Source organism: Papilio machaon, chromosome 2 (assembly GCF_912999745.1).
Source record: "Papilio machaon chromosome 2, ilPapMach1.1, whole genome shotgun sequence".
In the NCBI taxonomy this organism is placed as follows: domain Eukaryota; kingdom Metazoa; phylum Arthropoda; class Insecta; order Lepidoptera; family Papilionidae; genus Papilio; species Papilio machaon.
Window position 1 is genome coordinate 4,678,000 of NC_059987.1, and position 25,922 is coordinate 4,703,921.

Below are 25,922 nucleotides of genomic sequence, written 5' to 3' on the forward strand. Positions count from 1 at the left end.
TTTCGGGATTTCTTATTTCCATGATTGATTATGACATTATACGTGTGAGCGTAATTCATCAATACATAAAAGATGCTTTTGAGGTTTGTTTTTTATTTGAAATGTTTTTCTTATAAAGGCTTATAACCCAATAAGTGCGGAGCGTACGTTACAAATGGTTGACTTTGCCGATGATACAATATAGTAAAAAAGTTTGCACTGACCTGAAAAGGTCTGTTTGTAGCCTGTGAACAAGTAGTGGAGCAGTGTTAGTGTGGGTGCCAAGGGCGCGGGGGCGGGGGAAGAGACCCGTAGGCGGGTCCGACGGGCGGGGCGCAGGGTGCCGAGGCGCCGAGGTGCCGGCCGCCCACCGGCCTCGAGTCTCGGGCTCCGGCGTTCAGTCGAGCCGCGTACGCCTCTCCGCCCGCGCGTACACAACACGTTAGTCGATCGCACTTCGCACGCAACATCAATTGAAACGTACGTAAGTACGCGCAGGTGATAGAATACGAAGCGAGCGTAATCGTCGCGTAACTGCCACCTTAGTAATTGGCGTGAAGGAAGCGTACGAAGTGCAGGCCACGACGCCTCAGACCTGCAATCAGCGGCACCTGTCCGACACGCGCCGTGAGTTAATTCGCACCCGCGGTAAACGCACGCGCAAAAAACTCCAAAATAAACTGGTACCGATGCACCTGCGGCGCGGTGTCTGCGGCGGCACAGCGCGCCCCGCTCGCACTGCCCGCTAGCCTCGGCGACGCAGGACATGATCATGCTGTTCAAAGGCAACAGCAGTCGCCTGGAGCATCTCATAGAGAAAATACAGGCCAACAAGGAGAACCACGACGTCACCACTGACGACATAAAAGGTGAGACATCGACATCAAATAAATAAATAAATAAATTTCATTTCCGTTTTTCAGCCGACGTGTATTATGCTCCGCCAATATCTCATGGTTTTTCTTTCCTTGCTTTTTAATGTGTCATTAATTTTCTAATTATAATGAAACAATATAAGTTATTTCGATCGTTACGTATTGTCGATTTATTATAAAAGAGATAAACGAGGGTGAATGGTTTATTTACCGAAATGCTTACGCTTTTTGTTTACCCTTTTTAATATTGGGATTGAACTTATTAAAATCAGTGTTGAAGGTACTAAAACTAATATGTCTATCGTTATCTGAAATCCTATCCAAATTTTAATTCGAATTTCACAAAGTAGAATTTGAATTGCAAATCTGAATTTGTTATCACAGCAACAGCTGTTTTGATATTGCAATCTACCTGTTTGTTAACATTATTTCATATTGCATTGCTTATCTTAAAAACCAGCGGGGTACAATCAGCTAAATTTATAAAACCGAAAGTACTCGTATACATTTTGTAAATTTATCATCTTCAAAAAACAAAACAACTTTTTTTAATAGAATTTTATTTAGATGGATTTTAGAAAGTGAAAAATATATGTACTCTTTCTTTGGTTGTTTTAATTATTAAATTGTATTAAGCGATTCCTTATCGAAATTTAAGCAAAGCAGGTGCACCAACTTTCAAATTATAAAAGCACATTATCTTTTGTTTCATTCGTACCGTGGATAATATAACAAAATAATAATTTCGTAAAATATTATTAAATAAAACAATTATATTTAATTGAATTAGTAAATTGTGTAGATTAAATAAGTTTTTTAAATACAATTTTATAAGTTCTTTGTCGTTTCGTTTACTTTTTTATTTTATAGTTAGGTGTATGTTTTACTGGTACAGCAACTATTATGGCAACAGTCTTGTCGACACAAATCGTCACACCTGAACTACTTACTCGCAGCTAGATAACGCAATTTTTAGGACATCTGATTTCAGTTTTGACATCGTCAATTAGTAAATGAGGCATTTTTACCGTGCGAAGAACTATTACGTCCCTAATTGGAATAAGTCGAATATCGAACTCTTTCTCTGTTATAAAAACTAGATACCCTCGAGTTGTAACAAAAGGATGATATTAATTTAAAAAATTTGCAAGATGGTGCGGAGATTAATCGACCAGAAAATTAACCTCAACTTTGTAATCATCATGTTGTCACCAAGGAAATTCTCAAGTCTTTAATAGGCTTGAGTAACAAGTTTTTAAAAATGTTTAATTAAGTAAAGTAATGTACGATTTGTTTTAAAATACGTAATTTAAATTGTCTATATTGTGCCCCAAAAATCAATTTCAAACTCCCGTGAAAACACGATAACCTGTCGTCGTGGCGTCTCCAGTTGCGTCACGCCGTGATGTAGAGTAGATCACTGTATGTTTTTGTGGTCCTGAATTCTGAAATATGAAAATACATGTCAAAAACAATGTTTCGTGTTTCGTTACTAAATGTTTAATTTGAACGTTTTTTTATAAAAAAAATCAATCTTAATTTATTTCAATAATTAATGTTTTTGTCATGTTTGTAACACAGGTTATCCCCAGAATCGCATCCGAATTGTTCACCTAGTTCATAGGCAAATAATCCGCACCTTAAAACAATTTTTTTCAATGGCTTGAATTCATTATAAACTTATCAAAACCTTTTTTTTTAATTGGCTACAATTAATTAAATGAGGTTCAACAGAAAGATATTTCCTATAGATCTGGCCCAAAGCCCTATAGTGATGTACAATCTTTTACTTTAAAAAAGAGCCGTTATCTAGTCATGATTTTCTTTAGTTACTCACTTCTGCTCTAGAAAGCGAATAGATGCTCTTGCAAACCTCTTACTGACACCTTAGTCATGATATTATTCTACATCTCACATTTCGCATTCCCTGAAGATTTTCTAGTAAGATGAGCTGTAACTTATTGTCACTGATACATACTGATAGTAATCGATGATGATTTGGTATATACACTAAGAGATTGCTTAAGTGTCCATCAAACAACCCTGAGTGCGGCGGTTTGAGTTACTAGTGAATGTAAAATTGCGAAGAAATTATTGATCATTGCGACTTCCTTGTACATGCGATAAGACGCGGGTAAAGCCATTAAGCGGAGCTACTGACTGCAGTACACACTGGTGTTATCACGAGCTCGTTGATTGCCAAGGCGCCGGCTGAGGTGTCTGAGACGACAATTAGGATGTGAGCTTCCGCCGCCCACCGCAACGCCGCCACACGCCGGCGCCATCACCCGCTCGAATTGCCCGCAATCGCCGCTAATTACGCCCATCCTATTGCCCACGACGGAGCAGTCTCCAGATATATACTAGTAATACCCACTTTATATATACATAAGTGTACCTACGGACTTTTTATTATATATGAAAGACTTAAAATTCGGCTAATTTGTAAACAAAAGTACGTGTTTGGGTCACTAAGAGTAGGTCTGAATAGTAGGTACCTCTTTTAACTTTTTCTCTCTTTCCTATAGAAATTTATTAGTACTATTTTAATAATAATAATATGAGATAGCCGTGCAAAAATAAAGAAAAAGAAATTGTTACTTTATTCCTACTTATTTATGTATATAATTTGCTACAAACACAACAATGCCGTTACGGACTTAAAAGAAAACGGATTGATATAAATAGTTCCTATTATGAAAGGGTCCGTAAAAGAAATAAATGTATGTACTGTCAGGGAATCTGGCGGTATTCCTATTATCTTAGAGAAACAGTCGTTTGAACGTTTCGTACTTTTTGAGTCGGCAACGAGGAAAACATAACGAGCAATAGGCAGCTTTTGAATGTGTTTGTTCGAAAGAGGGTCAATCATTGGTAAACGAGTAGCCGTGGGTTTCTGAGACCAAAATACCCGTTTCAAAAATATATGGTTATCTATGTTTTGTCAAAAATAATGACAGAGATGACGATATGTTTTTTATTTTATACAGAGATTTTGGTCTCAGAAGCCACCGTTAATTGTAATTGCTTTTTACTATTATCCCGCGCAACTCACTGTTAACTAGCTGGTGATTGGCAAGAAGGGGCGGAGTTTATCTGGTTGCAATAAACAAGGCAATTTTTCTTTAAATTGAATAGCCCCAAGGGGTCTGACTGTACTAGCAATCTTTTTCACGAAAGTCAACGTAACGTCAAGTAAATAACAATTTTTAGTTTCCTTGTTTATTTTGAATTAATGTTAATTTTGTTTAACTTCAATACAATCATTCTAAAAAGCTAGCAAGCTAAAAATTCAAAATACCTAAGCTACCTACCGACAATAATTTACCTCTTTTGAATTTAAGTCCACACTAAAAAAAATTAAAAAAACTTTTAAAACATACCATCAGAGTAATGTTTTAAATTGGTTGTGAATCGTGTAATTTACAAGGAATTTTTGATACGGATCATGTTTTGTGCGAGTGACTTTACATTTATTGTTTGCGAACGACTCCATGCAGAGCGCTATTCTGTTAACATTAGTCATCATTTGTGGTGATGCCGCGCGTCATCGCGGCGCATTCAATTTGTTTATATTTCACGGCACTCGGAGGTGCTCCCGGAGATATATCGCCCCTAACATCGAAATATGGGGCTTTAACGATATTTATGACGGCTTTATCAGATCTACGCACGCCGTCTGCTATAATGTTCTTTATAGCAGACAGCTACTACAATATTGCATTGCTTCTTCTTACATTAGCCAATCAATAGCAAGTCTGATAAATTGTTCATTTGATTGTAGACTGCTAATAAATTAAATATAAATACGCTATTAGCAAAACGCAATATTGCTTCATAAATAGGATGTTATTGTTTCATACCGAGATACAAAAAATACAAGATGTTTATTAATTTGTTACAAAACATAAATTGAGAAACAGATATACGTAGCAAAGTATTATCATCATTTATCATCCGTCCTAGAAGAACTATTTGACGTATCCCCTTCCATTCACCTGTCATCTTTACTCTACTCGATAGAGATGTCCGGGTCCATGTCATATTGGTTACCATGCTTATTATATTAGTAATTTATAAAAATGTGTATGTTCACTGTCCGTTCAGAGGCATTGGGCAGTGTGGGCAGCGTGGGCAGTACGGCGGGCAGCTCGTGGCCGTCGTCAGCGGAGCCGTCACCCTCGCCGGCGTCGACACCGACCTCCGCGGACGCGCCCGACGGCGACGCAGACGGCGAGCCGCCCTACACGCTCGGCGCCACTGAGCACACGCCCTACCAGTGCCCCTTCTGCGACAAGGCCTTCCCTAGGCACTTCTATCTCAAGAAGCATGAGCAGGTATGTGGTTAATGATTTTTTTTTATTATTAAAAATCTTTTTTGAGCGTAAAATGTAGTAGCAGAAACAAGGAACCAAGCCGTCAACTGGTACCTAAAGAGGTATTACAATTAGGTATTAGTATTAGAGGTATTACTTTATGCAACAGTTAACGATCCAAACTACTTTAGTTTTTAATTACAACATTTTGCTATAAAAGCTAGAATCAATTGAATGTGTTACAAATTCAAACACCCAAGACGACAAACTAACTAAGAATAATTATATAGAGACAATTTAATTCATGTATACGGTGACAGATAAGCATCTGAAACCTGGTCCGTATCTATGAGAGGGTTCATCTAGAGTTTAACGTATGCTGTACCGAGGTAATAAATGTGTCTAGTGCCATAAAGCGAGTCGACCGGTACGACCACAATACAACTATTAAAGCCTCGCATCATATCTGTGAATTCACAGTCCAGTTTCGCCACACAGTGCTCGCTACGCTTCATTAGCAAGTTGATACCCAAAACGGGCCCATTTACAGAGCCGGTAGGTTTGATATGCATCGCGGTAGCCTTGCAGCCGAGGCCTGCGACTAAGGCCATTACGACCGCACATCTCGGCCGCTTTGTGCCGCGCCGAGCATGCCGCGCTGCGCTGTGAGTTGCGACAGATCTGTTCGAGATATGAGAAATAGAAATGTCACTTTGCATATCCTCCCGCCTACATTGCGACCGAAATCGCGATGACCCAAAGCTTCCTTGGCGAAATTTGCTTGACCGGCTATAAAAATCAGAGTAAGTTCCAGTTAGAAAACGCCCACCGATTATGTAGCTTTTATTCTACTCTACTTCTTGGTACTGTTAAAGTTAGTAATAAAATCAATTAACAGTTACATAAGTTATTGATGCCGTCCGCGGCCGACGGTAAAAGCGATAAAACTGAACTCGCTTGTTGCAAATTTAAACTGGCTTTGAGATACGTTGCTTGTAAAATAATTTGATTATATCAACTTGTTAACATTTAATTGTAACGGGATGTAACGATACCAATTACACGAGGCCACCATTGAAATAGCTAGCTAATTTATTGCATTCCAAATTATTCCGAAAATATATCTTCTTGGGCCGATCGGCCCGTCATGATACATTTTTCATTGGGTCTATTTAGTCCATATAATACAAAAATTTTGAACGGTAGGGAAACGGGAATCACCCATTTTTATTATAAAGTGACTTTGAAGATAATATGTACTCGTATGCACCATGCAACTAATGACTGCTATGGCTGTATGGCAAGTTTATTTATTCATTTTATTAAAGTAGGTAAATACACACTAGATTTTCAATCATACATATTTTTAGGTGACTAGATTAGTGTACCAAACATTAAAAAATATTCTTCAGAAGTCAACAAAATTCAATACAATCTGCACATATTGACGGAATAAATAAAAAAAACAAATAACAAACGATAATTTCTGTAACAGAATTAATATTTATGACTTCCAAGCTACGAGAATCGAGAGGCGAGACACATTAAGATATGCGGGGCACATTAAGTTGCGAGGTATGTATAGGCGCGAGCTAGCAATTGATTTAGTCCTGTAATGATCGGCTTTCCCGTACTATGATAAAGGTGTGTCGGTGATATCGCGGCTTGTTTCCGGCCGTCAGCTCACTCCGGCGTGGCTGAGATCGCGATACATTTGTCGGCAGCACCACTCCGCGCCTGATGGCTATCACTCCGACACTACGGTCACCGCAATTGCACACCGATAATCTAATAAACCTTTTACGATTACCCGACCGACTACGACTTTGTTAATGCTGTTTTTAACTTTCTTAATAATTCTTGTATTAATTAAAAAAGAGCAAAATTAAAGTACATTTGGATCGATAGCCAATTTATAATAAGTCCAAATATAAATCAAACAAGAACTAAGTGAACACATTACACGAAATGGCACTGCCTCCTTTTGTAATGACGTAGAAGACGTAGATATTTATAACGGCGGTTGTAACCCAGAATCCGTGCATTAAATATTATGAAGCTACGCTTACGTTGGGTCGTTTAAGAGATTTCGTCGAAGTAGGGTCATGCAATCGGGTGCGCGGCTGACCCCGCGCCGTGCCCCGGCGTCGCTTATTACACCTGGGAAAGTCGCTCGGTAGCCGCCCGCTGCCCATTCCACAGCTTTATTGGCTATCATGCTCGCCTTAAACTAGTTTTGAATGTCAGCTTTACGCGGAAAAGTTAACAACGTCTCGCCGCCGTAAGTCGGCCGCTCTCACGGTGTTTGTTTGACTCGAATCGTAAATCGTGGAATGATTTGCGTGCCTTCCCGCTATAAGCGTGAGCCATCTCGTGGGGCGAAGGCGACGGGGCTTCGGCCCGCACCCGGGGCGCAGCTCCCGTGGCGATCGGCGCTCCGTTGCGGAATTATTGCACGAAACACGAATACCAATTATAAGATTTTATAAAACATTGTATACTTGATTAAATTGGTTCTTTCTTAATATTGATGTTAATTTGAATTTCTTCCATCATCGTACAATATTCGAGATAGTATATTCGAAACAAGTTTTTTATTTAAGTAGAGTATTGAAAAAGAATCTTAAGTCTCAAGTCCACCACATTATACTGTTAATAGATATTTTAGAAATCTTATGCATAAGTAACCAAAAAAATTTATGAAAAGAATGGAATAACTAAAAAAGTGTAAACGGAAGAGCTATCACTTAGCACAATTAGACATATCCCTGGCCGGTGCGGCTTATTACAAACAACAATTGTCACTTCTTAGTCGCAGTGCTTGATGAAGGAATTAAAGAATACAAGTTATTCGCTCATTTGTCGAAATGCCACCATATTCTACAGACATTTTTTAAAAAAGAAATTGTAAAAAAATCACTAATCGCTGTTAATTTGGTAGGGTAAAAGACTTCAACGATTTGAAGTACCTACTATTAAAAATATTAATCAAAATGAAATTTTTCTATATAACCTTTTTTATATTTCTTATGTTAGACAACAATTGTTAATTAAAATGTTTCAGATTAAAATAATATACATGTTATAAATTACAGCATGTTACAGTATCAATTCGACATCAAAATAAATAATTTTTCAATTTTAAACATGCAATAAGTTAGTAGCAATACAATATCCGGGGCTGCTTATCATATATAGCATGTTCTGTTACTTCTGTTTGTCTCCCGGTGCCGTGCCGAAGAGATCGGTGGGGCGCTAACGAATTGAAATGTGGCGCTAATGGTGCCGACAGCCGGCCGCGTGGTAATTGGGGTAGCACGAGACCAAACCCTCACCCGACCGCCGGACAAACAAACATTAACTACGCACTAACAAGAAAATCGATAAGTACCACTTTCCAATGACAAGCAATAATCCAGTTCGACGTCTCGTTCCATAAAGACTAAGTATTTATAAGTATTGTTTGCACGATTTACAGGATGTATTTGTGCATCTATAATTGTCCGTTCCAATATATGTACATACCTCCTGTAGCCAATTTGTTTATTTTGAATAGTGAAGTGCTAAAGGGGTATATCCAGCCAGTCGAGCCTTTTTACAATATTTTAGTTTTAGCTGGTCCTATGTTGTCATTATTTAAATTTGATTGAGCTGAAATTTTTGTGAATCGCGTGACAATACAAACTTTGCCATAATACAATACAACCTAATCCAGTTTGGGCTCGTTTAAATCGTCTTGACTAATATTATAGTTTGTCTTTTTTTTGAAATTTTAGGTTTTAATTTTTAAAAATTGGTTTTTCTTTTATTTATTTAAATTACTATTCTAATGAATAGATAACAGTTAAAATGACTATTAACTAAAGTTGATGTTATTGTAAGTGACATGCACCAGTTTAGCATAATTTTGTCACCAAAAATTATCATTTTTTCTTATAAGTCTGCGCCGAGTCAATCAAGTGTGACTTGTGTTTAGCATGACAGTGGCGTGTAATTGCCGAGGTGGTCAATTAGTAAAAGCGTGAACTTACCTGTCAGTTTGGGAGCGTGTTTGAGGAGCGTTCCATCGTCGACGGTTCACGGGTGGTGTGAAGGACGCTCTCATTATGTCGCTACGTCAATGCATTACCATCCTCATTATCTCATGAATACTTCTTTTAAAGTCTCGTATATTGTTTGTACCTGGCAACGTTTCAGTGATTTCTTTCAATGTTTCTTCGGTGTTAAGTATTTAGATTTGTAGAGTTTTTGAGATGCCAAATTCGGTAAACGATTATGGCAACTGCTTTAATTTTAAAAACTTATCGTTTCATGATAAGGCCACTAAAATTGACAATGTAGGATAGCGAGTACTTCAAGAATATAAGTTTATATAAAAATGTCCAACACGGCCTAAACGATATAAAATAACTGCTTTGAGCTTGTTCTCAGACGTACAATGACTTACTTAATGCTTATAGACCTAATCAAAGCTTTATTTCCATGTTCAAATCCGTGCTATTTCAACTAGTTTAAAGTTATTAAAAGTAATGAGACATGGTCTTGTATCTGGTACATTACCAGTTCAGTTGGAGAGATCAATATCGTAATCCCATCGGTTCGAGCTCCGGCAGCACCCGTCTCGGAATGTTATCGCTGACGAATCGAGTGCCGCCACAATCGCCTCACATTCCCTATCTTGACATCACGTCAAACGACCGCCTATAATTGAATATATGTAATAGATTCTCATTCTCCACAATAAAATTAAGTTTTATAAGCACATCCTTTTTACAAGTTAACTAATGTCTTAATATTTTAACCATAGCCAAACAGTTTGCGTTACAATTAAATTCAAAATTGTTTAAATACAAATTCATAATTTCAACTTACATTACTATACAATTTTTTTTATTATTTACATTATTTTCATTTTGGCGGAAGAGGGGACGCACAGGAAGGAGAAATATCCTCTTTCTGTGCGTCCCCTTCTCCTTGATTAAAGGTAGGCAACGCGTCTGCATTTGCGGATGTCTATGGGCAACGGTCGCCTCGCTGTTGCGGCGAATCCAGGTGGCCGTTTGCTCGTTTGCCTCCTTATGATAAAAAAACATACATCATCACTTTATATCACAATTTTCATAAAATATGTAAAATTTTGTAATTCTCACAAGTTGGGTTGGCGACAAATAGGCGGGCGGCCATAAAAATTAAGCCAAAACATTAAGGTTTATAAAACCTTGTGCGCCGATACCACTTGGGAGGAATAAGGCCAGGGAGTTGATGTAAAATTATGAAACTGAAAAGAATATCGCAATTGTTACCATGTATGGATTTTGTTGTTCCTCTGTTTACATTTTTAGGCGAACTATTAAAACACGTTTTGATAACCTCTGGGAGAATACGTTTTTATACTTACCTCATATCAAAACAAAACAAAAAGGACGTGAAATCTGATCATGACAATTGTTTCAACCTACAACAGTACGATAACACAAATGTCTAGACAATCAACATCTCAATTGAATGATTTAATTAAATGATTATACTAAAACCCGAAGTGAAAATGTTAATACATCTTAGGTTTTATTTGTGTTGGGAGTGTTTGTTTGCGATGGTGCCCGCGCCGTCGGGTCCGCGCCGCATTGTTCGGGACCTTTCTCACGATCATTGTGACCACCGCACCCAGACCATTACATTAAAATTCTATATGTTAGATATTGCCTTCTTTAATAGATAATTGTTTTTGATTATTGGCGGATTTGTATCAATTTTTGAATTTAGCATTTAAATCAAAAGTTTTATTTAAGAAATGGTTTTAACTACTTACTTCCTTTTTGTTCAAAACAGAAATTTTGATCACGACATTCTAAGCTTAAGCTGACGATACGGAAGTGACTATTGTTAATAATTACTACTGACGTACGCAGATAAAGGCTGATGATGATTATGATGATGACATACTTATTTAAGATTTGTCATAACAACAACGACATAATCACGCCCGTAATCCATAGAGGTAGGTAGAGTCAACGAACCTGCATTTGGCGTAGTCCTGATAAACCTCTCGCGCTTCTTCTACATTCATACATCTATTCCTAATTATTTGATTCCTGATTATATTATATATCAATCTGGACGGTATAAGTCCGTCTGGGACGGTCCCGACCGACGTAAATTTTTTTATTACTATTTTAGGAACTGTTCCTTGGGACTTGTTAGTTTTTTTTTTATTTTATTATAACTAGCGTTTTGCTGGGTCAGTAATAGTTGTTAATTTTTTTTTTCTTTTCTCTTCACATGTAGTATATGTCTTACAGACGCACTCAGACCAGATGCCGTTCCGATGCGAGTTCTGTTCGCGACTGTTCAAACACAAGCGGTCGCGTGACCGGCACGTCAAGCTTCACACAGGCGATCGCAAGTACCGCTGCGCTCACTGCGAGTCCGCATTCTCCAGAAGGTAACAACTTGTGTGCTTACTGTATACGTTTTGAGTTCTTTAGGAAGCTTAAAACGTCTAAAGAAGATAAATGTAAAGAAAATATTTTGTGCTTTGTTTTAAGTGTAAAGCTTTGTCATTGTCACCAGGTACTAAATGAACCTGTAATATGGCAGACAGGCTCTGTTTTTGTTATACACCAAAATAACAACCTTCATCGATACAACTTCATATAGACAATTTTGTATAACTTGAAAATAAAATCATGATGTCATAATCTTACGGCGGAACTCATTTATTACCGTGAAGACGATATTATGAGTGTTCTTAGATCAGGAAATGTAAAGGAGAATTTGAGACAATGGCCGTTGGTAAGATTGATCGCCGCAAGCCGGGGCACAAAGATCGTGGCCGGCGACGCGTCACCTTTTTCGTCACCTCGCGACGGTCACGTGACTAATTCCACTCGATCCATCGCCGACGACCGGCGGGCGATGAAAAGACACAATCCGCTGACAAATGGCGTCGAGAGCCTCACAAAAATGAAAATAATGGGCCGCACCGAAACGGGCACGACGCTCGGCCATTAGCAGAGGTGTTTGGGCGAACGTTCTGTAGTTCGTGTGAAAAGCCCCCTTTGTTGGCTCCGTTTGGTCCGTGCTTTATGATGTGCCCACTTATGTCTCATATGACTAATCGACTCCTCAGATCTCACAATGGCTACTCGTTGCATTTAATTTTAAATTCTCGCTCGGATGCTTTAACTAAACGAACATTCTAAAGTAAAAGACATTAAGACATTTGTTAACGTGAATAATGTCATTAAGAATCTGAATTTAAAGGATGTTTTGTACTCCTCCTGCTAACTAGCTTAACGACCAATATTGTATTATTTTATCTACATACTTATATAAAAATATACCAGAGACAGAGCGATCTTTTAACCAATGCAATGCAATCTTGAAAGGCTATAGGCTGAACTAAGTATTTGAATTTGATTTCAGTGACCATCTGAAAATCCACATGAAGACGCATGACAATCAGAAGCCGTTCCAGTGCACGGTGTGCAACCGCGGCTACAACACGGCGGCCGCGCTCACTTCGCACATGCAGGGCCACAAGCGCGACCGTGCGACCCGCGACCCGCGCGACCCGCGCGATCCTCGCGAGACCAGAGACCACGACCGCCGCAGGACCACGCGCTGCCTACATTGCGGAGACGCTTTTCGAAGACCGGAAATGCTTCAGGTACGTGTATTGTCAAAAGTCATCGCCAAATGATGATTTTCGCATTGGATACTGTGATTCGAGTGTTTATTACTTTTTGTTAGTATTGCGAATAACATTGTAGGCCCATATGGCGACAGCGCATGGCGTGGACGCGACTTCCCTGACTCCACCGCGTCGCGTCGCCTCCCAGCCGCCGCCGACGCTGCTCGCATGCATCTACTGCACCCGGGACACCTTTACCAGCATGGAGCAGCTGCAACTACACGTCCGTGCGGCACACTCCGCGCTGCTCAATGGCGATACCATAATGCCCCCGGCCGTCGAGCAACCGACGCCTACGGACCTCAGTCGGAGAACTAGCGATGACGTCACAATCGCAAAACGTCCCAAGTCAAGCTCGGAGTCGGCAACGCCGCAAACGTCGCTATCTCCGAGTACACTCTTATGTAATCAGTGCGACGCAGCCTTACCAGATTTCGAAGCTTTTAGAGCTCATGTGAAAGGGCACCTCGAGGAAGGCGGTGAGCTGAGTCGCTCGAGCCCCGCGCCCTGCGTGCACTGCGGCGCTACATTCGCGGACGTGGCGGCGACGGAGCGCCACTTGGCGGCGCACTACCTCGCCGTCTCCTGCGAGTACACCTGCCACAGCTGCGTGCGCAGCTTCCCCACGCCGGACGACTTGCAGAAACATCTCTTCGATCTACACGCTCATCATTTGTATCGCTGTTCTCTTTGTAAAGAAGTCTTCGATTCCAAAGTAGCTATTCAGGTAAGACTCGCATACTTAAGTTACGTTAGAATTCCTCATACATTTGTACTGTACAATTGTTGGTCACAGGTGAACTGATCAATCTTTTACATCGCAGGTGCATTTCGCGGTGGCGCACAGCGGCGAGAGCAAGGTGTGGGTGTGCCGGCCGTGCGGCGCGGGGGGTGCAGGAGGTGCGGGGGGCACGGGGGGCACGATGCGGTCGGAGGCGGAGGGTGCGGCGCACGTGCGGGCGCGACACGGAGGCGCGCGGTGCCGCTGCGGGGCGCTGCTGGCCGCGCCGCGCAGACACTACCGCTGCCCCGCGCCCGCCTGCCCCGACACCTTCGCCGTCCAGTACCTGCTCGAGAGGCACATGCAGATGCACCAGAACGTCATGCAACAGGTAAGTGATAGACAGTACCACTATTGTCTTTCAGTGTTAAAATGTTTCATACAACTGTTATCGGGTAAAGTTGATTTAAATTTTAGTCGTACAATTATGCAATGATATCTTATACGAGTACCTATTATCCCATGCTTTAATTTTTCATTTTCCCGTTTGCGTACGACAGACATTGAACGGCGAAATGATCCGTCCGAAGCGCTTGGACAACAACAATGTGGAGGGCGAGGAGGCGTGCTCGCCGTGCGCGGGGGGCGCGGCGGGCGCTGGGGGCGTGGGGGGCACGGGGGGCGCGGGGGGTGCTTTGGGCGACGGCGCTGGTGTAGCCGACGAGCGGCGCAGGAAAAATGGTGCGGTGGCGCTGCAGTGCGCGTACTGCGGGGAGCGCACGCGCAGCCGCGCCGAGCTCGAGGCGCACACGCGCGCGCACGCCGGCGCAGCGCGACACAAGTGTCTCATCTGCGATGAGGTGCTACCCTCCGCGGGGGTGCTGGCAGAACATAAGCTATCGCACTGCAAGGTACTAACAGACTGCAGAAATTCTACTGTAGTCGAACTAATCTTTCACAAACACATAAGAAAATGCGACGTACTTATGTCTTAATGGTACATATAGGCGTTTTCGTTGAACCGATTCCTCTATACAAATGTCGGTTTCTCTATACATAAAATATTGGTGCAGGTCATAGCCGGAGACACGTGTTCACGATGCCGAGCGAGGCTCCCGTCCGAGGAAGCGTTCCTGGGGCACATGGCGCGGCACCACCCCGCGCTGCCCGCGCCCTGCGTCGTCTGCCGCCAGACGCTCGCCTCCGAGGCCGAGGCGCGCCTCCACGCGCGTTTCCATCTGCGTCCGAACGACGACGAGCAGCGCTGCGCGATCTGCCTCAGGCCGCTCACTATGGGCGAGGCGGGGGAGGGGGTGCGGGCGTGCTCCTCGTGCTACGCGCGCCACGCCACGCCCCGTGCCGCACCCGCCGCGCCCCCCGCCGACCACGACTGCCGGCTGTGCAGGCGCTCGCTGGGCTCGCCGGCGCGGCTGCAGGCGCACCTCATCGAGCACACGTTCGCGGGTATCGGCGCGTTCACGTGCTACCTGTGCTCGGCGGTGTTCACGAGCGCCGCGGGCCTGCAGCGCCACCTGCCCGAGCACGCCGCCGCGCCGCGCCCCTACGACTGCGCGCGCTGTGGACTCAAATTTTTCTTCCGCGCCGAACTAGACAACCACGCTTTTGTGCACATCGAGGAGGCGGAAATAGCGCAGAGGGCGTTTTACGAAGCATACGCGAGGGGCGCCGCGTCGGCGTGGGCGGCCCTCGCCCCGCCGCCGCCGGACGCGGCGCCCACGTCCTCCGCCGCCGAGCCTCCGGTTAAAACGGAACCGGAAATAAAAGAAGAACGGAATGGCGAGGAATATATAGAAGTGTCGTCACCAGCGCCTCCCGCCGCCGCGGCGGTGAAGCAGGAGCGCGCGGAGGTGGACTGAGCGCGCGGAGGTGGACTGAGCGCGCGGAGGTGGACTGAGCGCGTGGAGTTTAACGCGATGTCGTCCTTGAGGCGGGCCTCCCGCTGCAATATTAGATTACGTCCGAGCGAAGAAGCTGTAGCCAATAGTTATGTTTAACGTTATTTAAACTGTTGAAACGCGTTCAGAACGCCGCATCAGTTGGCTCGTATCGTTTATGTTCTGTTTTATAACTTTTACACACTTATTTGTAAAAATTGTTAACTTAATAAATTATTATGTTAGGCTTCACAACTTGAGGTTTTTATAATGATCGATGCGATCTGCCCAGGACACGCCAACCTCCTAAATCTACTTACCTGTTTTCAGCTGTTTTCAGATCATTTTTAAATGTAAATATTGCCATAATTCTCGATGCAGAATCTTGTTGTAATATATTTTATTATATTGTAGGTTTGTAACATTTTGACTGAAAAAGGGATTAAGCATATAAGAAAGTCTAATTGTGCTTTTATTTATCTAATTTTATATACTAAAAAAAGTATTTTTAATTTAAAACAGCATATGAAATTTGTTTGTGTTAATCTTTATGGCAAATAAATAGGTATACTTTTAAATTCGACGACATTTTATGATCATCTAAGTTTTGCATTCTATTACTTTCGCGTTAATCATTAACTTACTACCGCAGTGAGATTTGTGTAAGTTTGTTATATTAAATCTCGGTATGAGTACCGTCAAGTCGTTAAGTGACTAAGCCGCGGCGACTTGCTGCTGTATCCAGGGCAGCAAGGCGGCGACGTTGACGTAGGCCGCGGGGACGTTGGCGCTGGCGCAGCCCAATCCCCACGACACCAACCCTACCACCACCCACTGTCCGTTCACCGGGCACACCAGCCCCGAACCACCGTCGCCCTGCAACCGAGGAATTAAACATAGTTTGGATATCAAAGTTATTTCTAGCGATTTGAATAACATTTTAGATTTAAGGAGATTTGTTTTGTATTCATTTTTTTCATTATTCGAGTACGAAATATCTTTTTCTACATCACAAATTCCTTTCCATTTTCATTTGATTAGACACACGCTTCACTGTTAATGGAATAATTTATTAATTACGGCTCAACGTTATAAGATACTCACGGTACAGGCATCCTTGTTAGCTTCACCTCCGGCGCAGACAAAAGAGGTGGTGTCGAGGACGAAGGTAGGTCCGAGTCTTGCCGCCTGCAGCTGCGACTGGCACGTCGCCGCTGCCACCACCGGCACGTCCACCTTCTTCATGATCTGCTGGTACTGCCCCGACATGCCGAACATGTCTTTACCCCACCCTGACACCATGCATCTGGAACATATACTTCGTTGGGTTTACAGAATACAGCAAAATGACCTCTTCTAAATGTAATTCAAACAGTGTCACTGCTGAGTGACTAAGACAGTTTGACCAGATAATCAAGTATTTACAGATCCAACGCTTTAATTTCTACCCTTTTCGGTTCTTAGATCATCTTCTTTCATTACATGACTTTTCTATTCTATTAAAAATATCGAAATAAGGTCCATATAAATATATTACAAGAGATTACCTGATTCCAGTGTACACAGAATTGGAGTTCGGGGGTAGGCAGGCCCTGTTGATTGTAGTCGCGGAACCAGTAGCCGGTGAAAATGGCACGGGGGCGTTCAATCTCAGAACCGTCAAATCATATTGTAGCGTGTTAGGATTGTACGAGGGGTGACTGAATACCTTCCGTATTGTATACTCTTGGAAAGGTACAGGTTCGTAAGTCCCGGCCGCGTCCCACTCGCCAAGACGGACTTTAAGATTAGGTGCTGTTCCTGAAACACTTAAAGACCACGATTGCAAATACTAACATCAACTTCTAGACGAAAGCTATGAATTTTATAAAATGATTGACAAAAAATTCAACCATTCCGTTCCGAGTTATGACCCCGCTAAAAAATTTAAGTAGTTATTATTAGAATATTTACCTACCAACTCTGGAGTGTAGTAATTTAAATAAGTTTAACTTACATGTAAGGCAACAATCTATGAGTGACTGTTATAACGTTCAATTGGTCTATCAGAACGCCACCGGCAATGTAATCATTTTGTAAAGTCAAGATTAAAGCCTGCAATAAATATTATACTTATAACTACCATTTCCAAGACTTCTTAGCTTTCTACGAAGTATTATTTATATTTAGGTACCTGCCAAGGAAATTCTCCAAAGTTCGCTTGACCAGCGGCTGGCGTGACACCAGTGGATGGCACAGTCTGCAATGTGCCGCATGCGATCGTAGTTGTACTGCCGCAGCAGTATTCTTGCCCTGTTGGGCATTGGGTTGAACCCTAAAATAAATCAAGTTTTTATGAATAGCGGCCCATTGTACTACATACAAATTGTTTTCATTTCTTGATGTCACAGTAGTCTGACGATGTATTCGACAATAATATTCATGTACCTATTGTCGAAATACAGGATAGATGTCTTTTAAGAAGGTTTAATTACGAAGTTCTTCAAAATTAGTCAAAATCAAAACTTAAATATGGCTTACCGGGCTGACAATTCTTATGTCTATCATTCCGGCACCAGAAGAAGTTCGGATACAGGTGCCGGCAGACACACATCTGCAACTCTGTCTCTTGCGGATATTGTGGTTACTTAGTGTAACATCGCTACGAAAATCGTCGTATAAATCCTTCAAACTGAGCTGTACACTCCGGCGCTGTCGTGGGAATCTTACTGCCGTATCGTAGGACGGCATTTGGCCACTATATCCAGATATCGGTGGCGCTTGTATCGCTCCGGAGGCACCCGGTGTGGTGCCGAGCCTGGGATCTATGGGGAGAGAGCCTGAAGCAGGGTCATCAGGGTTAGATATACAAATCAAGTCGGGATTGTCACATAGCAAAACTGATAAAAGCACTCCACCTGTGGTTGCAGCGGTGGACATTGTGGTGGGGGCAGCAGTGGATGCGGCCGAGGTTGTTGTAGGAGCAGCTGTTGTTGTCGTGGTAGGTGCAGCTGTTGTTGCCGTGGTAGGCGCAGCTGTTGTTGCGGTGGTAGGCGCAGTTGTTGTTGCGGTAGTAGGCGCGGCTGTAGTCATCGTGGTGGTTGGCATCGTTGTCGGAGGTGGTGGTGACGTCATATTTACAGGTCGTGTAGTTGTTGTTGTCGTGGTAGTGCTTGGCGCGGCCGTCGTTGCTGCAGTCGTCGCCGCAGTGGTAGGCTGAAGAATAGGAGTGGGAACCCCTTGCACTACAATCACATTGGGAGGAGCAGGATGCACAGGCAAGAGGCCTAGACAGGTAGTTATAAGCCACAGGCACATGTCGATTAATTAACTGATTATTTGAATAAGCTTTTACTGTGGTGCACCGCGCCGAGTGATCGTTTCGGTTATAAAAGCGACATGTTGATGTCGAGTATTAAATATGCCCTCTGAAATAATTGATGGTATTCCCCTAATAACAGCAGCCTTCATGGTGCCTTGCGCATTGCCTAATGGCTATAAATTGTCGCAATCATCGAGATGTGGATAACTAATGTAGTCTCCTGCATAATATTTATAATTTTATTTATATAAACGGGCCAACAATTTACTAGACTCCTTTTTTACTGAAGGCACAATCGTTTAAAATGTACAATCATTATCTCACACTCAATTTCAACCAGAGATAGTTATCACAACCACCAGTCTTTGACAATTGCCTTCTGTATTTTAAATATAACCGCTAAATAGCGGCGAGGACAATGCAAGCATCCATATAAGAATAAATTATTATCTTAGTTCTTTGGAGAGTATGAGAGAGAAACTGTTTTATGGAAAAATTTCAACAGTTGAACTCACCACGGTTTGGGATTGCTTCGTGACGTAAAGGTCAAGAAAGATGACGATACAGTAACATGGTCAAACACTGATGATTATAAAAAGAAATAAAAAAAAGTTTAAGCAAAAACCATATCTCTATTTATATTCGATACGTTACTTTACGCAAAGCTATGTGTATTTGCAAATCGTTGAATTCCCAAAGCCTTTAGTGAAGTTCCGCTAGTTTATAAACGAACGTGTGTTCAGTGTACTGTTCGTATTTGGTGTTGAATTTCTGCTAAATATTCTATTTCACAACTAAATCAGGAAACCGTGTCGAAATAGAAATAACAAATTGTCAGTGACTCACAACAATTAGGTAATAACGAGATTTGAACCGCGGATGATTCTTATGTAGGTTAAAACGCTTTAGAGCGAATAATGATCGACCGACACCGTTCTGTGTCATTGTCAACGTTTGAAATATGACAAATTATTACGAATTTACATAAATTATACAATTTTCATGCTACGAAATTCAACTAATTTTTGAAACATTAAATTGAAATAAAGTATTGAAGAACAAGATTCAAAATCTAGAAGAACAAACAGAAAAACCAAAGCTGTATAATTTATTTACCTATTTGCCATTTTCAGTCACTATACCTAGATGATATGTGGTTACCTAACCCCCTAAGGTTTTGACTTCTGTAATATTTTCGTATTTGCAACAAATTGTGTCACATGTTACATGTTGCTGTCCAATGTTATAAAGTTCGCAGTTACAACAAATATTATAATTTAAAGTAAGTACAATCTGGGATTTGCAGTACATTATTGAACTGGGCCGGCTTGACCCTCTGGTCGCACCCAATACGACGACTACACAGTAGACAGACGTGAAGGGAAAGTGATTCCACATTTCGTATAATGAATGTCGGAGGCCTTATTCTGGTCCTCTTCCTTCCCACCCCTTTCTTATAAATAAAGGATGGGAAGTGGATTAGACGGAGGTTTGCCACCTTACAATAAAAAATAAAAAACAACTCAAAGTCGATAAGTGGTTTAGTGAGCAATTAACGTCATTATGAGTATAAATTTGAAGCAAATTTAATTCAGAAACTTTTTTTACTATCACTATTACGCCATCTTTTTTGTGTGTTAAGTTTTAAATATTAAAACATGTATTTGTAAATACTTCGATAGATGACGCTAAAATAAATTGTCACAACAACCGAACGCTAGAGGGCGTGCGTTATCGTAACAATCGTGAGCTGGTTCACGCAGGCGCAAGACGGGCGCACGTCAATACAAACAAGAGAAACTTCACAACCGAGACCGTTACGTATATATTTATAGATTATAATGCCACAGTGCGTTGCGAGTCAGTACAGTATAGTAGTGCTCGCTGTTCAGACAGCGGCTGGATTGTTTGAGACCGCTCGCAACATGTTTTAGTAAATCATTCATACGTTCTGCGGCTATGAATAATCATCGATTGGTGTATTTTGTTTCTGTCGACGTTCATGGATTTTACAGTGAATTAATGTGTTCCTTTTTTAAGTGATATCGACATCGCCGATCACACATGAATTAGGATAGATTCTATAAATACTGATAGTTTACACACTAGCCGTGTCCTGGTAAAATGTGCAGATGTCCTAAGCTACATTTATTCAATTTTAAAAATAAAATCCTAAATATACCCTCTGCGGTTTAATAAAAATAAAACAAATGTTCGGTGTTATCAACAAACTGATGTATTTTTGTCAGCGATTTTTCTTCGCAATGCCTTCCTACAGTCAGGAAATAGAATTAACCGAAGCGAGCGAATTCAGGAGACATAACGGTCCGAGTAGGAAAGGAAACAACGAAAAGATTAAATTTTCTAGTGACGATCCCACAAAAACCGTCCCCGACGGATTAAACCAAGACCAAAAGCAGGCATTCGAGTTGCGAGATTTTCTTAAGAATACCAACAAACCGATGTTGGAGGAAGGTGAAAAGCCAGATCTGCCGGTCTCCATTCTCGCAGAGAAGCTGCCGTACATAGATGATGAACAGGTGGAGTCTGAGGAGGCGGTGCAGTCCGACGAGGAGCAGCTGGCGTGCCGGGAGGCGGACGAGGTACTCAACAACGCTGCGTGCCGTCTGCGCCGCTGGCGGGCGGCCTCGCAGAAGCTGCGCCGGCCGCGGATCATAGATAATCTGAGTGGCATGGAGCAAGGAGGCAATGCCATGAAGAACGCTCTCGGAGTGCATACCGACCTGGCCGACCGGCTGCGCAGCCTGGCGGCAGCGGGTAGCGTGTCAGTGTCGGCGGGCGAGCTGTTGTCGCTGGCGCCGCCCACCGCCGCCACCGCGCCGCCCTCGCCCGGCTGCCTGCTTTCCCCAACGCTGGCGAACCAGACCTCGGCTGAATATTTCGTAAGTGCCCAGTTCATTGTTTTGCAGACTCAAACAACGAAATCAACAACGCCGATATTCGTCCATAATATTCAGCTTATGATACCTACTTATTGCTCATATGAAACTTTTGTATTTAGGTCGAACAGCATTATAATAAATACTAGCTTTTGCCCGCGGCCGCGGTCCGCACGGAATTAAAAAAATAAACTACTAATTAATTGTAGTCTATTTGTTCTTCCAGACTATGTTCTAGATCTATGCATAATTTCAGCGAGATCTGTTTACATACATAATAAAAAACATCCATCCACCAATATACCCATCCACCCATCCATCCATACAATAACTCTAAACTTTCATATTTATATTATTACTAGTTGTCCCCCACGACTCCGTCCGCGCGGTATTAAAAAACTTAGTAAGTAGCATATGTTTTCTTCCAGACTATGAAAAATGAAAAAAAAAATTTATTTACATTCAAAAAGATACAGTAAAACATGCTATTAAAAACAAAAACCAAACCTCAGTTTACTGTACACAGAATAATCCAGGATCCTCGCATTAGATGCAGCCTGTATCGCGAGGAGCCAGCTCAACGACTTGACAAAATACATCATTAGATGGCAACATATTCAATGATAATTAGGACATAATCTAAGTTTGAAAAAGAGTATACTATGTTCTTCTTTTGTCCCAAGTAGGGTTGGCGACAGGCAGGCGGCCGGCCGTAAAAAATTAAGCCAAAACAAAACTTTAAGGTTTATAAAACCTTGTGTGCCGATCCAACGTTAGTGGGATAAGGCCAGGGAGATCACTATGCTTACATCTAAGCAAAATTTCAGCAAGATCTGATGAGCCGTTCTGGAGATACCTTCTAACACACACCCATCCATCACAACACACACCCATCCATCACAATTCACAACTTTTGCATTTATACTATTAGTAAGATTTACATTTGCGAATTACAATATGTCAAGAATATGTACGCGTGTTGATGCAGTCGGATGCAAACGGTGAAGAGAATGCACATACCTGCGAAGCAATGAAAAGATGTGAGAAGTCAACCAACTCGCACTGGGCCAGCGTGGTTGACTAAGGCCTAGTCACCACTAACATGATAGCCCTTCGGTGGGAACGTGTTGCTGTAGTCACATGATAGGTTTATTTGTTATCCGGCCAGAGCGGGGTAATCGCAAACTAAACTTTATGTATTGTTACGAGAACTGTTGTCAATAAATACATTATTTTGTTGAGGCACCTGCTTTTACATTATTCACATCGCTCGGTAGCTATACCAACCCAACGTCACTGATAAATCCTTCAATAAGCGGCAACAGAAAGTATCACCTGAAGAATGAAGATTGCTGGCTTTTCAAGTAGCCAGTGTATGTGAATACTTTTTCTGATACGGATATAATCGATTTCATACAAATTTTAATTTTAATTTTGAATAATATACAAGTATTCCATTCAAATTGTTTTCATGTTCATTGACGTCATTTACGATTATTAATAGGGTATTAAAATTGACATCAAAATTCTCAATTCCAATAGCAATTTACCTTACGATTCAAAAACGTACGTCATACGCATAACACTTTAATTTAATAGGCAATAAATAAATTACGTTCCTTTATGACTTCGAAGCATTTATAGTAAATAACCAATGCATGTATGTTAAACAAAACAAGTCTTTTATATTATTTTAACAGAAAACAGAAAAGAACCCACTTCTTTAATACAATTGGGGTCAAAAGAATTCGCACTACGATAGTAATTTGGAGACGAAAAGAAATAAAATTTACCCCAAGCGAGAACGATGTAGTAATTAAACTTAATTATAATAATATAAATTTAAGTAAATCTATAATACTTGTATAGGTACTTAAATTTCCATTTAATATATCTTCATTAAGAACAGCCGTCTGTAAATGTTGTCGTGTCTCAATTCATTACTTTAATTAGCTTGACTTTCTTTCATTGTTCATTCTTGGATGTGTACATAAGCTTTTGTATAGGTATAATATTTCGTTGAACGTGTCATACGACCCTTAATTGAAACTACATTAAATTCTCTACCACAATCTTTCTTAGTTACAAAGTATAGATCATGTTTAAAAAATGCATGAAATTTAATTAATTTTGTGAATTTATGAAGAAGGGGATAATGCTCCTTCTCCCCTTCTTAAGCGTCCCTAAGCCCCTCCTTCCTCATATCTAAGGGTCTTGACCACCTTTATCCATATTCATTCTTATGATTCTCGTTGCCTGTCGATCTCTGGCTACACTTAGAGCATAGTAGACTATGACGTCGATAATTCTACAATATCACGAAATACGACCAATCTATCCATCATCGTATTTAAACAGAATATTGCTTGGCAAAAGAATGTTGTTATAAACAGAGTCTGGTCATTAAAGTACTTGAAGAAATTACACTTCACCGCAGATGCTCTCATTCGTTTAAAAAAAGTACAGCACTTTATAGCATTATGCGGCCCACTGGCTGCAGCCATAGATTAATCTTGTTGATAAACCACGCGGTCTCGTCGTGACCACCACGTGACCGTCTGTACCGATTCGTTCAACTTAAATGGACACTATTTTATTCATTTTTTCTGTTATAAAACGCTACGACGAAAATAATAGCTAATCATAACGAGAGTTTATTTAAAATTATAAACATATGTCTATGTACTTTACACTATTCTATACAGATCGTTAGATCGTTCCCTACGTTTTTATTACGATGTAGCAAAGAATGAACAAGCAAAAACTATGCGGCGTTGGTTCGGTGGCATCTCTTTAGCTTCGACAAACTACATAAGTACGACTGTGTTTACATCTTTGTCACGTACTGGTACAATTTCCTTCAACTTTTTATATATGTCTTCAATCTAGTAAAAATAGTTTAGTTTAAAAGTTTAAATTTGAGATAGCATTTACTCATGCACTACTTTGCATTGTGACTATCTTTGGCATCTGTTTTACGATTAGATTTAAAAATACTGATTTGTTGTTACTAAACTTTTTTTATTAAAGGATAAAAGAGAATATACTTGATACTTTAAATTATGCATTATCGTGGTAATGACAACGCGCCAAAATTATGATTTTGCTGAGGAATTTTTCATGTCGTAAACAAAATAACAAAATTGTTAAACCTCTATTCCGACCATGATAACAGTTCGTATCGTAGTCATAAATGTCGTGCAGAAATCTCAATTTCAGTATTTCAATTTCCGCTCAACTTTACCGATATTTCATTAAAAATCTTATTCAGTTTATTGCGAACATTTTTCAATAAAGTTCCGTTTACAATAGAGACCTACCTACTCCCGAGTCGAATCTCATTTTATTTTTACACAAACATATTAAATTATGTACGGAGCATTTCTACTATACTACGCTTAAGGGAATAATGCTAGTTTCATACCAGGGCAGACCAGTAAGACAGAGCAGTAGGAGTTTGCAGTATTACTATTATACATTAACTCACAACGCTGAGATAGCACAGTTTTGACAGTATTGCAATGGGTTTTGATTGCCGTGACACATTCTGACACATTCTCTTTTGAAAAAGACAACAATACGTGTCAATACTAGTGTCACATCAATGGATTTTCACGGTTACTGTGTTAAGTGTGCGTTCAAACAATTTGTAGAACTGCACTGTCTCCTGTTCAGATGGACTGTTCTGCCCTCGTGTAAAACTAGCCTAAGGAGGGCGTGGTGCCACTACAACACCCCACCTTGCTACATTTATAACATAAAAATAACTAATATTGTTACATGTAAACATACAATCGTTGGATTTTACACCGCCATTTTGATATATCTAGAATATAGTATCTATGATATAGTCTATAAAATATTTTTTAAATTTTCTAAAAACATACGCCCTATTTTTAATATAAAATGTATAAAATGTTACATTATATTTAGTTTAGAATCTCTATATATGAATTATTATTATTAAAACGTCATCTATTACTGCACGCAAGCCTCCCCCAATGATTAAAGAATCATCATCAGCATCAGCTTTTGTAGCTGCTTGTAGCTGGCGACAAAAAAAAGTATCACTTGATCATTATTTCACCTTTTGCTAAGTAAAAATTGATGCACATTAGTTTATCATTAGCATACTGACTATTCTTTAGCTAACTGCGTCATAGTTGAGCTGAAAAGATGATTAAGTATAGCTAATGTATTCAAAATTCCTTTTCAGTGGATGTATGAATGACTATTCTATTC

The 25,922-nt window shown here is 40.9% G+C and overlaps 3 protein-coding genes across 3 annotated transcripts in view; 2 read left to right on the top strand and 1 right to left on the bottom strand.

Annotated features, from left to right (window-relative positions):
• Window positions 1-393: 393 nt before the first annotated feature.
• LOC106718617 (zinc finger protein 423 homolog) lies at window positions 394-15,487 on the top strand. Its single transcript, XM_045680731.1, has 8 exons — window positions 394-848; window positions 4,962-5,191; window positions 11,470-11,612; window positions 12,596-12,839; window positions 12,943-13,590; window positions 13,688-13,975; window positions 14,145-14,495; window positions 14,658-15,487. The coding sequence occupies exons 1-8, from the start codon at window positions 746-748 to the stop codon at window positions 15,459-15,461; spliced, it is 2,811 nt and encodes a 936-aa protein (XP_045536687.1). The 5' UTR covers window positions 394-745; the 3' UTR covers window positions 15,462-15,487.
• Window positions 15,488-16,164: 677 nt separating this feature from the next.
• LOC106718616 (phenoloxidase-activating factor 2) lies at window positions 16,165-18,828 on the bottom strand. Its single transcript, XM_014512762.2, has 7 exons — window positions 18,377-18,828; window positions 18,000-18,298; window positions 17,653-17,793; window positions 17,476-17,573; window positions 17,027-17,287; window positions 16,584-16,785; window positions 16,165-16,355 (listed from the first exon to the last, which is right to left on the bottom strand). Exons 1-7 carry the CDS (start codon window positions 18,774-18,776, stop codon window positions 16,194-16,196), a joined length of 1,563 nt encoding a protein of 520 aa, XP_014368248.2. The 5' UTR covers window positions 18,777-18,828; the 3' UTR covers window positions 16,165-16,193.
• A 1,813-nt stretch (window positions 18,829-20,641) lies between these two features.
• The window catches only part of LOC106718791 (C-Maf-inducing protein), a 36,616-nt gene continuing 31,335 nt past the window's right edge, over window positions 20,642-25,922 (top strand). Inside the window, exon 1 of the mRNA XM_045680735.1 lies at window positions 20,642-21,683. Coding sequence (XP_045536691.1) covers window positions 20,991-21,683 — 693 coding nt within the window. The 5' untranslated portion in view covers window positions 20,642-20,990. The remainder of the gene's footprint in view (window positions 21,684-25,922) is intronic.